General features: G+C 45.4%; 1 protein-coding gene across 1 annotated transcript in view; it reads right to left on the reverse strand.

Moving 5' to 3' along the window:
• Nucleotides 1-17474, reverse strand: part of Vstm4 (V-set and transmembrane domain containing 4) — an 82988-nt gene that overhangs the window by 28860 nt on the left and 36654 nt on the right. Inside the window, exons 4-5 of the mRNA XM_090347019.1 lie at nucleotides 15635-15742; nucleotides 9186-9219 (exon numbers count right to left, since the gene is read on the reverse strand). Of these exons, the coding sequence (XP_090203145.1) occupies nucleotides 9186-9219; nucleotides 15635-15742 (142 nt within the window). The remainder of the gene's footprint in view (nucleotides 1-9185; nucleotides 9220-15634; nucleotides 15743-17474) is intronic.

Below are 17474 nucleotides of genomic sequence, written 5' to 3' on the forward strand. Positions count from 1 at the left end.
GAAGTGAAGTGTTTGTGAGGATCTTGTTAAGCTGGGCTGGGTTTTGTTTGGGGATTTCTGGCTTTAACAAGGGCAAAGCAAGAGGCACATGTGTAGGGTTCTCAAAGGAGATCAACAACTGTGTCTCGCTGCTGCCAGGTACCAGGAGCTTCCATACCACAAAGGCCCTCCTCTCCTCCATCACCCAGGGGGCCCAGATGGAGTGAATGGCATTGGGCAGGGAGTCAAAGGCCTGTAACAACATGTGTTCCATTCTAAAATAGAGATGACCAGTGACTTATTTCCTTGGGTCTTCACATCTTTGGTCAGTAAAATGGGCAACCAGTCCTTTTTCTGTCTCACAGTTTGTGTATTTTTTGTGTTTTTCTCTTTCTGGTCCTTGGGCTTGAACCTGTAATATCCCAACCATTTTGGGGTCTCCAAACCCTCCAGCCATAGAGTCACCAGTACTCAGTGAACAGAGCAAGGAGTCAGTTTAATAGCAACGCAGCAGCTACTCTCCACCTTCAGACTGATAGAGAGCAGTCCCAACCTTCCATGGGGCTGAGCTTTTAAAGGAGAGCACCACACACAGGTCGTCCTGTTCACTAGGGAAACACCACACACAGGTGGTCAAGTAGTTTATACATTTTTACAAAAAAACAAAAACAGAGTTAGACAGCTAATCCTGACAGGTTACTACAGAACCCCAGGGCTTGGGCACTATCCCTGAGCTTTTATTTTTCTGAAGGCTAGCACTCTATTACTTATGTGACAGCTCCATTTCCAGATTTTTGGTGGTTCACCGGTGTTAAGTGTCTCATGGCCCTGGACTGGCTTTGAACTGAGATTCTCAGATCTCAATCTCCTGAATAACTAGGATTACAAGAGCGAGCCACTAGCCCCTGGAAAACAAAGTTACAAAACTTATAGAAGATGTCCCCTGTGTGAGTTGGGACACAATCAGCTAGCCACCAAGTCTTATCTACCACATAGGTAGCAGTGTGGACATCTCCCTGAGAGTGTGATGTTTCATGGTGCCTGTGCTTCGGCATTGAGCCTTGATCAGAAGCCTTTCTTCTGTATGTATAATACAGAATGCCTTTCATAATATGGCCTCTCACCAGTTCAGTGGTGACAAAGGGCAGACAAGGCAGGGAATAAGGGGGAGAAGCTATGCCCCTAAGCAAGATGCCAGGTAGAATAGATGATTTGGATTTTACAAGGCTCCAAGAAATTCTGAATAGCCATTTTTTCTGTGTGTGTGTGTGTGTGTGTGTGTGTGTGTGTGTGTGTGTGTGCGCGCGTGCAAAGTTAACAGCAAAACCATATTTGTGCCTTGTCTATGCAAGCTGCTGTGGAAACAGCTCAGCCTCTAGAATCTGCACACCTCTGAGCCGTCCCGGCCCTTCCTAAATAGAGAACTGTTTAGTGCCAGCTAAATAGGGATGTGGGCTCTGACTCGATTGGTCCTGAAGAAAGAAATCAGGACCTAGCCCAGACACTAGAGAACCAGGAAAACTGAGACAGGAAAATCATCCAAGGAGCCAGATCCATTGTGGCTGCTAGGCACAAACCAGCTCCTTAAAGAAAAGCTACCAAAAGGTGACACCAACATGGCAGTGTATTCTAAGTTTATATTAAATCTAGGCATTGCAGCTGTTCCAATCCCTCCCCTGGTGGGAAGTGGGGGCAGGGGGGTTACTATAGGGCTTGAAGGTTGGATTCTTGAGAAATGGAGCCATGCCAGTGACCCCAGTAGCCAGGCCCAGCTTGGTCCATGAGTGGACAGAGGAACTAGCCTAGAATGAATGATGTCAGCCACCAAAATGGTATATCTGGACGGGAAGGCTAGACATGTGGAAATGAGCTCAACCCAGAAAGCCCTTACCAAGTGTTAGGTCAAGTTTTTATTCTGTGGTATGTGTGTATGTGTGCGAGTGCGCATGACTGAGTATGCGTACGCCAGTCCTAGGGCTTGCACTCAGGGCCTGGGTGCTGTCCCTGAGCTTTTTTGCTCAAGGCCCGCATTCTACTTGAGCCACAGCTCCACTTTCAGCTTTTTTGCAGGGAGTAGGGGGAGTGATTAACTGGAGATAAGAGTCTCAAGGTCTGTCTGTCTAGGCTGACTTCAAACCTCGATCCCCAGGGCTCAGCCTCCTGAGTAAGGATTACAGGCACGAGCTTCCAGTGTCTGGCATTCGGTCAGATTCTGCCACATCCTCTTCATCCTCTTGGGCCTTCAGGGCTCTTCTTGCTCCACATTCTTTGGCAGGCATTGCTTCAGTGTATCATTTTACTTCCAGAAATGTCCACCTGCTGCTTTCTTTCTTGCCTTGGTTTCTTGATTCTGACAGGGCACGTGACAGACCTGGATTGTAAGAGGGCCCCATCCATTCCTCCACTCTAACCATGGGTTCTCCTTCCCAGGGTCTGCTGCCACTAAGAACGCCCACACACCCATGCAAACAGGACAAGCTTCCTCATAGCATGCCCCAGGCTTTTTTGAGCTTACCATAGAGCCCTCATCTGCCACCCAAATACTTAGGATCAAGTGGTATTACATGCTGGGAACTGCTTAGAAATTGTATGACACTGCTTTGAAGATGGGCAAACAGCACTGCACCTTGTCTGTGACCCTCCATGAAATGGCTCCTTTCTTATTAAATGAATGACATATATCACACATGTCAAACTGTGTCTGCTGCATGGCAAGGACTTAATGGATATCACCAATCATTATTTTACCGCGTCATTAGCCTCATAATCACTATGGAGTCTGCTCTCTGTGGGCCTGCATTATCTATAGGCTAGAGCCAGTGACCAGTCTCCAGAGATGGGAGTCTTGCTGCTTTTGTCTCCGACCTTTGGAGAGATTATCATTGTTACTATTATTATTATTATATGCCAGTCCTTGAGCTTGAACTCAGGGCCTAGGAACTGTCCTTGAGCTTTTTTGCTCAAGGCTAGCATTCTATCAATTGAGCCCACGTTCAGCTTTGCACTGGTTCATTGGAGACAAGAATTTCAAGGACTTTCCGGCCCAGGTTGGCTTTGAACTGTGATCCTCAGATCACAGACAGCTGAGTAACTAGGATGACATGTGTGAGCCATCAGAGCCACTCACACAGAGAACAGGAAAATGGTAGTCAGTCCCCATGACGGGGCGCTGTGAGGAATGAGGACAGTTTGTGCTCAATGCAAAGAGCAACTTGGTTACTGCTAAAAGAAGGTTGCCTCCCTCTCCCCTCTTGCCCTACATCTCAGGGCCTCTGACCTCCACAGGCCAAGGGCCTCTCTCTGGCCAAAGAACCCCTGCAGTTGGCCTTACACACTGTTGGCCTTCAGACTTGTTACCAGACACAATGGAAGACTTGATTAGAGGCTAACTCATTTACTCTCCCAATAAAATTGTGTGTTAGATATATTATCTCCCTGCTTTTCAGAATCTTTAAGCAATGTTGATTTTCAGCAAAAAGCACACAGCAATCAATGTAAAAGTTTGGATTCGAATGGGAACTAGCCAGGCTCCAGAGCCTTTATCATTGCAGCAAATCATCATTCAGAGAAAGAACAAATGTTTCAGGGCCTATGACTATTCAGATGGAGATGGAGATAGAGACAGATACAGAGAGAGAGAGAGAGAGAGACAGAGACAGAGACAGAAAGACAGAGAGAGAGATCTATATCTGATAGATATAGCTAGATCTCAGATATCTCTACAGAGAGATACATACTCTATATAGATTTCTATTTATCTATATAGATATCTATATGTATATATGTATAGAGATAGAGAAATACATACATAAATATATATTTACACATGTGTACTTGCAGATAGTATCTACGTAGGTATATCTATAGATATGGACAATGCCATTGTCAAAGGCTATTGAAAAAAATCTCTTGGCTGGACACTAGTGGCTCATGTTTGAAATCCTACTTACTCTGGAGGCTCAGATCTGAGGATCATGGTTTGAAGCCACACTCTCGTCTCCAATTTTCTAATAAAAAGCTGGAAGGAGAGGTGTGGCTCAAGTGGTAATAACACCAGCCTTGAACAAGAAAGGCCAGTAGGAATGTGAGGCTGAGTTCAAGCCCTGGTAGTGGTATAAATAAATAAATAAATATCTCTAATGGTAGAAAGACTGAACAAAATGCTTTCAATGAAGCTCAGAGCCGACGTTGAACCATTCATCCTGTAGAAACAGTTCCGTGTCCCTACTTAACAGGAAGAGGGACCTGTGCCTCAGGAGGCAGGGAGGCCTGGGTGACACGCAAACCGCTGCCCTGCCTCTCACAGGTAAGCCAAGAGCATGGTCTCCTTTCAAGGTTGACTAGGAATTGCTTCCCTCTTGTTCAGATCTATGCTTCCACAGCCTTCTCCGCCCCGACCTTAGTAGGGGAAGAGCCAGACCTCTGGATGGTGGATGGGGCTACATTTAACACCTGACTTTCCAGGACTTACTTCTAGGCCCACTTCACACTGCTCTCGGCCTGTTTTTACCCTAGTGAGGAAGGGCTTCAAGTCCTGTGGGACCTTGAGTTGTCGGCTAGGTCTTGAGACATGTCTGGCCATGGGAAAGGAACACTGTCTTCCTGAAGGTCATTAAGTCCTGAAGGTCGTTCCTCCCTCCCAGAGCAAAGCCACAGCTTCAGACCTCAGGGATAAGATGCATGCAAGATGATTTATTTTTCCTCTGCTTTGAATTTATCTTAGCAAGTCACAGGATTCCTTGGAGGCTCCAGTTCCTGCCCCGGTCACTTGGCAAGAACTGTTTTCCCTGTGACCACAAGCCTCTCAGGCACCAATGTGCAGGCTCCTTCCTACAGGCCCCTCCCCAGCCTGAGGGTTTCCATTTCTGATGTTTGGCTCTGGTTCTGTACTTTCTGTTCCCTTCTCCTTGAGAATATGTGGTCAAAGGACAGAAAAGGGTCAGGCACCAGAGGCTTATGCCTGCAATCCTAGCTACTCGAGAGGCTGAGATCTGAGAATCTTGGTTTGAGGCAAACTGGGTCAAGAAAGTCCATGAGACCCATCTCCAGTTACCCAGTAAATAGCTAGAAGTGGAGCTATGGCTCAATGGAGCTTGCTAACCTTGAGTAGGAAAGCTCAGGGGCAGTGCCCAGAGCCAAGGCCTAAGTTAAAGGAGAGAATTAACTCACTCAATAGGCACCATGCAAAGATAGCAGGGTAGCATTAAGCAGCACAGGCAGGCGGTTCTAACTGGGAGGGCCAAGCTAGATAGATGTTCACTCCCAGGTTTACAGAGCCAAAGCCTGGCCTAGGTAAATGGCACATATACAGGCAGATCCAAAGGGCACATGCCCATGAGGAAAGCTGAAAACAAGTCAAAAGTGGGAGCCCCCAGTTGTGACTGGTAGAAAAACATGAGTCAGAGGGGGCCAGGCAGCAAGTTAGTAGGCTTCTGTGATCACCTCTGACCACAGCATTATGGTTTTGATATAAAATAGCTCCCAAAAGCCATGTGATTAGAAGGCTATGACAGCACTTTGGAAGGTGGAGAATGTCTAAGAGGCAGGACATAGCAAAAGGAAGTGAAGTCACTGGGGGGTGTTCCTCTGAAGTGGACGGAGGGGCCCTGACCCTTTCCTTGCTTCCATTTTACTTCCTGACCACCATAAGGAAGCTGATTTCCTCTACCACATGCTCCTGTCGTGCTTTTCTTCTTTGCAAAACAACAAAGCCATCTGCCCACAGACTGAAACCTTAGAAATCATGAGCTGAAATAAATCTTTCCCCTCTTCATTCTGATTTTCTCAGGTATTTGGTCACAGTCACAGAAAACTAAAGGATACACTTGTGTATCTCAGGATTAATGAGACCAGACTGTAATGGGGATGACTGTGTTGCTGTGCTTGGAGACTCAGTCATCACCTCCTCAGCATGAAGCAACTTTAGGTAGAGGAAGGGGAAGGGGAGGAAGGGGAGGAGGAAAAGCTCCATACTCTCCCCCATGACAGGCCAGACACACACGTCCAGGACGCAAACCCTGAGAGATTCTCTGCAGCCACAGACAACCCACCATGACTCTCCCCAAGAAAGAAATGTCTGCATTACCCATCAGTCCTTGAATCTCAGGTGGACATGCATCAGGAAAAAGAAAGAGTAGCTTCATTCTTCATTGAAGCATAACTGATGCACTTTAAATTTACTGATCATGATGTAAAAGTCAATAGTTTTTAGTAGATTTATAAAGTTGAGAAACCATGATTACACTACGTTTTGTGTGTCATATGTATGTGTGCTTGTGTGTGTGTGAGTGTGTGTGAGTGTGAGAGAGAGAGGGGAGGAGAGAGAGAGAGAGAGAGAGAGAGAGAGAGAGAGAGAGAGAGAACCAGGGACCAACACTGTCCCTGAGCTTTTTTGCTCAAAGCTAGCACTCTACCACTGGAGCCACAGCTCCACTTCCAGCTTTCTAGTGGTTAATTGGAGATGAGTCTCGTAGACTTTCCTGACTGGACTAGCTTTGAATCACATCCTCAGATCTCAGCCTCCTGAGTAGCTAGGATTGGAGGTGAAAGCAGTTTTATGACATTTTTTATCAAGCACCCAAAGTTCCTTCTTTCCTGTTTAACACATAACCTCAATTCCTACCTACAATTATAGGGATTTTACTTCCCATATGTGTGAATACTCCTTGCCTGGGCATTTGATTGGAACTAAATCATACCACTGTAAATGTTGTCTCTCGCGTCATTCATTTAGTCATTTTTTTTTTATTCCAGCCTGTGTCTGTAGTCTGTATCCCTTACTAAGTACTACTTCACTGAATGCTGAGTTGTGTTAACATTCACAAGGTAATGAACAAACCTGGACAGTCTTCAGTTTCAGCTGCAATAAACAGATCAGCTATGAACAATTCCACACAAGTACTTACGTGAGCTTTTTTCTTTCTTTCTTTCTTTCTTTTTTTTTGTCAGTCCTGGGGCTTGAACTCAGGGCCTGGGCACTGTCCTTGGACACTTTTTTTTTCTATTTTTTTATTGTAATTAGTAAAAGGGTTACATGATGTTTGCCAAATAGAAGGTGCATTAATTCACATACATTGATACCCTTTCACATGTCTTGGTACCCATTTCCTTGGACACTTTTTTTGCTCAAGGCTAGCATTCTGCCATTTGAGCCACAGTGCCACTGCTGGCTTTTTTCTGTGTATGTTGTTCTGGGGAATTGAAGCCAGGGCTTCATGCATACTAGGCAAGCACTAAACCACTAGGCCATGCTCCCTGCTCCAATGACAGATCCCTACATGTAGAATTTGCTGGTTCACATGGTGAGGTTAATATCCTTAAAAATGATCAATTATTGTCTTGCCTGGCCCCATTCCTACCAACAATGCACAAGGATCCAGTTTCCCTACCCTTTTGTCAGTTCTTGACATTATTGCTTATATTATTGCCACTATAGTAGGGATGTGGTATTGCACTGTACTTTTTTTTTTCAATTGATTGTGGGGCTTGGACTCAGGGCTTGGGTGCTTTCCTCAAGTTCTTTTGCTCAAGGCTAGTGCTCTACCATTTTGAATCACAGCTCCACATCTGGTTTTCTGGGGTTAAGTGGAGATGAGTCTTCCTGCTGGCCACGGTGGCTCACTAGCAGCTCAAGAGGCTGAGATCTGAGGATCATAGTTCAAAGCCAGCCCAGGCAGTAAAGAATGAGAGATTCTTATCTCCAATTAATCAGTAGAAAATAGGAAGTGGGGCTGTGGCTCTAGGGGTAGGGTGATAGCTTTGAGCTGAAGTGCTCAGGGTCAGAGCACAGGCCCAGAGTTCAAGGCCCATGACCCACAAAAGAAAGTCTTCCTGTAGTTGGTTTTGAACCGTGATCCTCAGATCTCAGCCTCTTGAGTAGTGAGAATTACAGGTGTGAGCCACCAGCCCTCAGCTGCACTATACTAATTGCAATTGCCCTAATGTTTTCCCTAAGGATACACAAAATATTTTCATGTACTTAATAGCACATTTGTTGGGGAGCTTTGTTTTCAAATCTTTGTGCTCAGTTGTAAGTAAGCTATTTGTCTTACTGAGTTATAAGAACTCTTTAATAATTAGGAACACATTTTCTTATTATCTGATTAGTAGATATTTTCTCTCTCTTGGTGACTTATCTTTTCATTGTCTTAGTGGTATCTCTGGAAGGGCAAAGGTTTTGAATTTTATCAGTTACCTGACTTAGAAATACTGCACACTGTCACAAAGATTTTTCTCCTCCATATTTTACCAATTTAGCTTTTATATTTAGGTCTAATTTTCCATTAATTTTGATGACGGTATAAGATAAGGGTCTTTGTTTTTGACTGTGGTTAGCCCTGGGCTTCAGAACTCTCCATTAAAATGATCATATGACAGAATTGTGTTGGCATCTTTGCCAAGACCCAGCATTTAGTCTAAGGATTGATTTCTGGACTCGCAACTATGTTCTATTGACCCCATGCCTGTATTTGATCAACTCTTCATTTTCTTGATTACTGCAACCTCAGAATGTGTTTTTAAAAGAGGAAATGAAAATATTCTCTATTCTTTCTGAAAATTATCTTATAAAAGTTAGAGCCAGTTGATTAACATAAGCGAAACCATACCATTGTTAAATGTGCACCAATTAGTTGTACAGGGGGAAGACTCTGACATGTCCGTTTAGACATACAGAGCATCTTGATCAGATCATCTCCCAGTCTCAGCAAGTTTCACTGCTCCATTTTCATGCATGCACACAAAGTATTTTTACCACCTTTTCCTCTGGTATCCTCTGTGTTTGCCCATCTCCCACCCGCTAGCAGCCAGCTATGTGGTATATACCTGGCAATTGTTCAAAGAGGCCTCCCCATCTAAAATTATTGTTACCTGTGATGTAGGCCGGGGGGGGGGGGGTGCGGATAGAACAAGTCAGTCTTCTAAAGGGCCATTAGAGGTTGTGTACTCAGAAGGTTTCAACTTGGTTCAGCCCTTCCAGCCCTAAACACCCCCACACCTGTGGCTGGCACCCTGAGCCACTTGTCATCTGATTCTAAAGGTAACAGAACTTCAGTGTGCCAACACATGCAGAAGATGCATCTGTAGACTTTGTGCATTAACATGCAGATTTTCTCATTTAAAAATGCATATTTTACCAATGTCTTTATAATAACAAAAGAAAATAAAATAGTAAATCGTTGTATATGGAACTGAGAAAACCGCCTTACCTGTTCTGAGGGCATTTCACCAAATAGTGTCTCACTGTAAAAGAAAAAAAAACAAACAAAGAACAGTAGACAGTAAATAAATGGTACTCTGGATATACACACAAGTAATTCCTGAAAATGTAAGAACACTGATGTTTCTGGGTGTCAGTGCTGCATCAAACAACTCTGGGGGCTTCTTGTGTGCTTTTCTTTGAGGGAAACAGCAGAATGCTACAAGCAGGTACAGAGTACCAGTGACTTGAAATTTGTTCCAGCCATGCATGGAGCCAGGTGAAAAGCCACACACTTCATGCTTCCTGGTTACCTAACCCATAATATTCATCTGGAGTGATTGCATGTGGAGTTGGGTTCCACCCTGAAGGTAATAAAATTACCCAACATCTAAACTCTGCTTTAGTCATGAGAAAGTCCTTTGAGGCCAAAGGGGGTGATCGGTGTCCACTCAGACGCTCCTCAGTGTAGAATGGTTTGCATTCTTTAATGAACATTCTTTTAAGGTTCAAGAGAGGCCTTTGGAAAGCTGGAATTTGTGGTGGGATATATCTGTTATTCCAGCACACAGAAGGCTGAGGTGTGTTGATAAAGATTTCCATGGCCTTTCTAGGCCAGCCTGTGCTATAGAGCAAGTTCTCGGCCAATCTGGAGTACATAATGAGACTCAGTTTAAAACAACAACAACAGAGACTTGGAGTTTGGCCTAGCAGTAGAATGCTTGCCTAGCATTCACTAAGACCCCGGTTCAATTCCTTGGTACCACATACATACAACAACAACAATGAGCTGGGTGCTGGTGGCTCACACCTTTAATCCTAGCTACCCAGGAAGTTGAGATTTAAGAACTGTTTGAAAGGGGTGAAAAAGTCTGCTAGATGCTAATCTCCTAAACTACAGAAAAGCCATAAGTGGAGCTGTGGTCCAAGTAGTAATGCATTAACCTTGAGCTAAAGAAGCTCAGGGACCGAGCTCCGGCCTGAATTCAAGCTCTAGGATCAGCACACACAATAAATGAGTAAATAAATAAATAAATATCCTTAGTATTTTTTCTCTAGTAGGTCTTCTGGGAGAATGCTAAGTGATTCTTACTTCAAAGGAGAAAATAAAGTACTGGGCCATTAATCTGTTAAGATTCCAACTGAAGGTTTGCAGCTGGACTCCCTTTAAGCAGAAGGAAAGCTGAAACAGCCAGTGGGACTTGAGTTGACCCCTCACACTGACTCGGCTCAGCCACATGCCTTGCCTGGAACAGAGGAACATGAGTCAATGTGGAGTAAGTCAACATCTAAAAGGTGCTGGGACTTAGCTTCTCTCTCTCGTTGCAGGGCACTCTTCTGCTACCACAAGGAAGCCTAGTTGGCCCAATGGGAGATGAAAGTCAAGGAAAGAGGTGGTAGCCCAGCTGGGCCCTCAGAGGAGCTAGTCCCCCGCTACAGTCCCAAGCCTACAGTAATGAGTAATGAGTCCAGGTGAGACTAGCACAAGGACCATGTAACTGAGTCCAGCCTAAACTGAAGACCTTGGAATTACAAACACATAAAACATCTGTGTTGTGCAACATTACATTTGGGGGTGATTGGTCATGTAAGAAAAAATACAGGATCTAGAGAGCTTACAGCATCTAGCACTACACTGGGCGCTGACCCTGAGCTCTTCGGCTCAAGGCTACCCTATCCTTTGAGCCATATAGCCATTTCTGCTTTTCTAGTCACCACACGTGGCACAATACAACTTTTTGTATGTGCAAAAACCAAGAAGAAAGCCCCAAGTGGGGTAGGGGGGGAGAAACGCCTAAATATCAACCTACCAGCCTCAGAACTGTGAGAGCATAAATATCTGAGTGATTTCCTAGGACGTAAATGTCAGAATCCCATCAGGAGCTGGTGGCTCACACCTGTAATCCTAGCAACTCAGGAGGCTGAAATAGGAGAATCATGGTTCAAAACCAGCATGAGCAGAAAAGTCCATGAGACTTATCTCTAATTAATCATTAAAAGCCAGAAATGGGGCTGTGGCTCAAGTGGTAGAGAGCTATCCTTGAGCAAATAAAAGCTCAGAACTAGCACCCAGGCCCTGAGTTCAAGTTGCAGGACAGGCACAAAAATTAAGTATCTGAGCCCCATCTGAGGGTTTTGGTGCATACACTGCGCACTTAGGAAAGAGCAATGCTAAGCAGCCTGACTCAGATGCCCACACCCTCACGGAACCATGAGCAGGCAACATTGAGATCCCTACACATGGAGAAATGCTTGAATCTCCCAGGGTTCCACGGCAGGGGCCAAGCAGAATATAGCTGGAGCTAAGAGAATCCTAGGAGCTGGCCTGTGTTGGGAGAGGTGAAGAAAGATCACAGCCTGAAAACTTTGGAAGCAAGGAATCTTGAAAGAAATTGGGGTGGCAGCTAATTACAATGAGCCAGGAGCCTGATCAGGATGGGAAGGCCGGGGTACAGAAGATACATGCCAATGAGGGGGAATCTGAGGCCAGGGCTCCCACTCAGGAAGTGTTTCTGGACCTCACAGGTGACTATACATGCTTACCACAGCATGCTGATTTCAGAGAGCAGGTGTGGCCCACCCCCAACCCCCCAGAGGCAGAGACCCCAAGGCAAAGATTTGGGTCCAGAAGTGTTTAAAAGGAGATTTCAGGAGCCCCACTGGGGAGCCAAGGAGAACCAGGGGAGAGAAATCTATTAATAATGGATAATAGAACAAGCTCTGTCCATGGGTGACTACTCAGCACCCAGCACACTGGACCCAGAGATGGGAAAGCCAGCCTATCACCAAGGGCATGCATCTATGCATGCATGCATGTGTTCATGCCTCTGTGTGTGTGTGTGTGTGTGTGTGTGTGTGTGTGTGTGTGCATGCCAAGACATGGGTCTTGAACTCAAGGCCTGAGCTTTTTGTGTTCAAGACTAGAGTTCTACCACTTGAGCCACAGCTCTATATCTAGACTTTTTTTTGGGGGGGGGGGTATGGAGATTAAGAGTCTCATGAACTTTCCTGCAATCTGCAGATATCAGCCTTCTGAGTGGCTAGAAGGACAGGCATGAGCCGCTTGTGCCAGGCTGGGACATGAATCTTTTTTGGTGGTGATCTTGTGAATTTCAAACGCTAAAACAAAGCTCAGTTCTATATCTAATCTGTCCTATTTCCTATGTCTGCTTCTGGAAAGCCCCAGTCCTGAGCCACTCTGCTCTTTCTCCTCTTCTTTAGCTGAAACCTTTAATCACCACAAGCCCAGGGTCAAGCTTGGCAGATTTGCCATCTCATCTGTAGGCTATGATGACTCCCATCAGGCACTGTTCCTGTTGCCTGCTGGCTGGGTGCCCATCTGAACAGCCCTGCACCAGAGCTGGGCTCTTCCAGGTATGGTTACCCTCCTCTCTCCTCTGATCCACTTACCCTGTGTTTGGTACCCCAGGTCCTACAGAGATGCTGTCAGTGTCCCTGATGTTTCTACTCTGTTAGCTGCATGTTCCCTGCCCACCTTGAGGGCTGTGGTAGCCTCCAAGATGTGATCTCCAGGCCTGTACTTCCTGTGACGCCAGCAGGGCAGGGCGCCTGGCAGTGGGAAAATGCATTGCTCATATTGGAAACCCAGCCCATGAGTGCTGCCTGCAGTTCCCTGTGGGAGAGAGATGCCCCTCCCCATACACAGTCCTACATTCTCACCACGTAGATCTGAGGGCCCATGATGTCCAGGAAGCATCCCTGCCCTGGTCCAGAATACAATCTCATTCATAATCCTTTCTTTTTATTTTGTGCCAGTACTAGGGCTTGAACTCCAGGCTGAGGTACTATCCCTTAGCTATTTTGCCCAAGGTAGGCAGTCTAGCACTGGAACCACAACTCTACTTTTGGCTTTTTGGTGGTTAACTGGAGATGAATATCTCATGTTTCTTTTCTGTCCAGGCTGGCTTTGAACTGGGATCCTCAGGTCAGAACTTCCTAAGTAGCTAGGCTTACTACAGGCTTGTGCCACCAATGCCCGGCCTATACATATATCCTTATATAGCCTCGAAAAGTCAAATACAAATAATGATTGCCTTCTCCTAAACTTAAAATATCTCAAAGAAAAAAGATGAAAATACTAGAATTTGCTTTACTGTATTATAAATCACCTTCCTCTTTCCCCTTTAATTGTAGAACATTATATTGATTTGTGAGGAGACAGGCAGCACATCTTACCTATAAATTTCATATCAAATGAATGATGGGAACATTTAATAATATTTGTTATAAGCTGAGTGTGGTGGCACACACCTCTAATTCCAGCTACATAGAAGGTAGAAGCTGGAAAATCACAATCTAAGGCAAAAGTGAAAGACCCTTTCTGAAAGAGCATCTGGTAAAGAACCACTTACAAAAATAGGTTTCTTGGTGCTGGTAGCACATATCTGTAATCCTAGACACTCATGAGGCTGAGATCTGAGGATAGCCAGTTCGGGCAGAAGAGGCCATGAGACTCTTATCTCCAATTAACCACCAAAAAAAGCTGAAAGTGGAGCTGTGGCTCAAATGGTAGAGTGCTAACCTTGAGCAAAAAAGCTAAAGGACTAGGCCCCGCGTTCCAGCCCCCAAACTGGTGGCGGCATGATCATCATCATCATCATGATCATCATCATCATCATCATCATCGCAGCAGCAGCAGCATTAGTAATAGTGATCTGTTTTAGATTTTTTGTAGCTACTGCTCTAGGACTTCTGGGCCCAGTTAAGGGGGTTACCCAGGCCCATTATATGCACCCCTCCATCTCTACCCTCAGTGTGAGTGGAGCGTGTAGTTCCTGGACCCACAGAGAGCAGGGCCTATCCTGCCCCATCATAGGATGCCAGCCTGTGACACTGACAAGTCACACACAACTAAAGCTGAGGTGCCAGGGCAGCCCCTAGAATTGATGGAGCTACTTGCTAAGAACCTTAGCAACAATCTCCATGGAAGCGGGACAGGAAACATCTTCAGCCACTGTCAGTCTCCAAATGGTTGAGGATTGCTAGAATCAAAATATGGTAGACTTGAGATGTGGTTGGGCCTGAGCATCACCTCTGTCCAAGGCCTTATTAAGCCCCTGAGCCATGCTCGGTTGACACAGGAGCCAGGCAGGGTGTCAGCCAGGCCTGCATGAGGACCTGGAGGAGCCAACCCAGGAGCCTGGCTTACAGCAGGTGCTCTGACAACACTGGACAGCTGAGGAGGGCTTTTAAATTCTGAGTACACGTGCCTACCCTAGAGCCTACGCTCTGCATTCCCTGTGAGACCAGCAGGCTCCGGTGCTCTTGTGTGTTCTGTCTGTCCTTCGTGGCTAGCCCCCTATCCTCCCAATTCTGCTTTAGACCTCTTGGGGCCTGCAGCTCTACTGTGATCTTTCATGCTGGGCCCTGGCAGAGGACTCTGTAGAAAACAGCTGGTCTGGAAACAGCTCTGGATCTTCCAAGCTCCAACAGCTGAGAACAGAGCAACTGTAAGACAGACCCATTTGCTCACCATTTGTGAAGCCAAATTCCACACAAGGCAAGTCACACTCATGGCTCCTGTCTCACAGTGACCTCAGGAAGGGAGTCGAGTGCCACTGCTGTGTGAAGCATGTGCCACAGCTCTGAGAGACGGTTGAAGAGAGCTGAGCTAGATAGAATCTCGGGGCCATGGAGGAGGCAGCAGGTGTCATGGAGGAGGCTCTCAGGGCTGGCTATGGATGCTAGCACAGAGTCAATCCCCACTGGATAGGTTCTCAGAGCTACAAAATAAAGGCTTCCTGACAGACAGGGCCCCCAGAAAACTCAAGCAGCACTCACAGGGCCCTAGAACTTGTGAGAACCATTAGCCTGAGAAAGACAACGGGGAGGAGTGAAGGAACTGGGGATGAGAGTGCAGAGAATCGGTGATACTGAAATGAAAGGAGGTAGACTCTGTGCAGTAGCTCACACCTGTAATCCTAGCTACTTGGGAGGCTGAGGTACAGAGGGTCACAGTTCAAAACCAGCCTGGACAGAAAAGTCCTTGAGACTTCATATCCAAATCAATCAGCAAAACGCCAAGCCACTGACAAGAGCTTTCACCTAAGGAAGCATAGGGAAAAACCCTTCATGACTGAGAAGACTCAACGTCTAGAACAGTTTAGAGAAGGAGCCAAAAATACAACCCCAGACTCATCCATGCCCCACAGCTCTTTGAAGGGGATGTGTGGGGGATGAGATGAGGGGGTTATGGATTTCAGAAAGCCAGGAATTGAAAGGGGCTTGAGGCAAAGGAGTGTTTAGACAGTGCCACAGTCTCAGTATATTTCAGCAGTGTCTGAGAAAAACACATCTGCACACTGACCTTGCTTGCCAGTTCCTGTTATGCCTGACTCAGGATGTCTTTTCCTCCAAAGTACTACTTTGCCCAGTACCTTCTGCCGGGTCTGTGGGCGGTGACTTCTTTTCCAGACATGACCTTATCTGTTTTCTTACCTCGGGATTTCCTCTTGTGAAACACAGACTGGCAGACGATGACCAGGGTGAAGAGCAGAACGCTGAGGATGCCCACACAGCACACGAGCACAGCATACACGTAGAGGTCTGAAAGAGAAGGGCGCACGTGGGGTCGGTGCCACTGGAACTGCATCATGGGAAACGCACAGGAACAGTCACATAACAGTGTTCTAGAAATCACCATACTACAGTGCAGTGTGTATGGATGGATAGACATAGGTCAGTCAAATATAATACAGAGACCAAAATTGGGCCCATACAGGTATGCTCAAGGCTAATTTTTTCTTTCTTTCTTTCTTTCTTTTTTTGCTAATATGAGACTTGACTGGGGATCTTGCTTTCTTGTATATAGTCGGTGCTCCACCACTTGAGCCATGTCTTCATTCTGGATTCTTGGTGGTAAATTGGAGATGGACTTTAAAAGATTTCTTTGCTTGAGCTGGATTCAAACTGTGATCCTTGGCCTCCTGAATAGCTAGGAATATGTGAATGAGCCACCAACACCTGACTCAATTGATTTTTTTTTCCCATTTCAAAAGCAATTCAAGTCAGAAGCTAGTAGCTCACACTTATAATCCTAGCTACTCGAGTGGCTGAGATCTAAATATCTTGATTTGAAGCCGGCCCAGGCGGGAAGTGAGACTCTTATCTCCAACTAACTGCCAAAAAAGCCGTAAGTGTCATTATGACTCAAGTGTTAACCCTGAGCAAAAAAATAAGCTCAGGGACAGAGCCCAGGCCCTGAGTTCAAGCTCCAGGACCACCACTTAGAAAAAGGGGAAAAGCAGGAAAAGGGAAGACTTTACTACTTGCTGAAGGTGTCAAACTTCTATTGCCAAAATTTCACATTCTTGAGCTAGGAATCCAGAATGAAATCATAAATCTAAATCTAATTTAGAAAAAAAGCAAAGGAGAAAAAGCTATAGATTCGAAGATAAAGCAGAGAGTTAATAGCAGAAATATAAGTCAACCTGACGGGTGGCGCGAAATGAAGTAGCTGAGCTCTGACCCAGTGTATGCATCAGATCCTGAGTGTGGTACCCAAGAGGAAAAACAAAAAACAAGAAGGAGGACTTGACCAATTTGATTGCATCCATATTGAAAAGATTTGGTCTGTAACCAACCCTGTAGAATCAAGCTACAGATGTATCTAAAATGTGAATATTTCCTAAAACTTATTGTAAAAGAGTCTAACAATTCTCTTATGAAAAAGCAAAACACAGAGACATTTTACCAAAGAGAATGTGCAGGTAACAAATAAATATATAAGAATTTCCTCAGCCATTAAAGAAATGTAACCACAAAAAAGATACCCCACACAGCATTCAGAATAGCTAAAATAAGAACTAATGTCAGCAGCAAATGCTGGTAAGACGTGGATGGACCATGGCCTTCAGAAGCCTCTGGAAAGTAAAAAGGCCCGAATCTTACTGTAGCCATTTGGTGTTTCTAGCTGTCTTGTTCATAGCAAATGATTTCCAGATAAGCATTCCTAAGTAGGATCTTTAATACATTATGACACTGTGCTAGTCAAATGTAATTCCTATAACAGGAATGTACCTTTTAAAGTCCTTGTCTTTGAGGAAGTGTGTGTGCCAATATTGGGGCTTGAATGCAGGGTCTCAAGTTCTCATTTAGCGCTTTTTTTTTTACTCAAGGCTGGCACTCTATCACTTAAACTCCCTCCACCTCCACTCCTGGCTTTTCTTGCTATTTAAAGATAAAAGACTCGTGAATTTGTCTGCCAAGGCTGGCTTCAAATATCAATCTTCAGATCTCAGCCTCCTGAGTAGCTAAGATTGCAGGTGTGAGCCACTGG

This window comes from Megascapheus bottae, chromosome 15, assembly GCF_031878675.1.
Source record: "Megascapheus bottae isolate mThoBot1 chromosome 15, mThoBot2.hap1, whole genome shotgun sequence".
Lineage (NCBI taxonomy): Eukaryota > Metazoa > Chordata > Mammalia > Rodentia > Geomyidae > Megascapheus > Megascapheus bottae.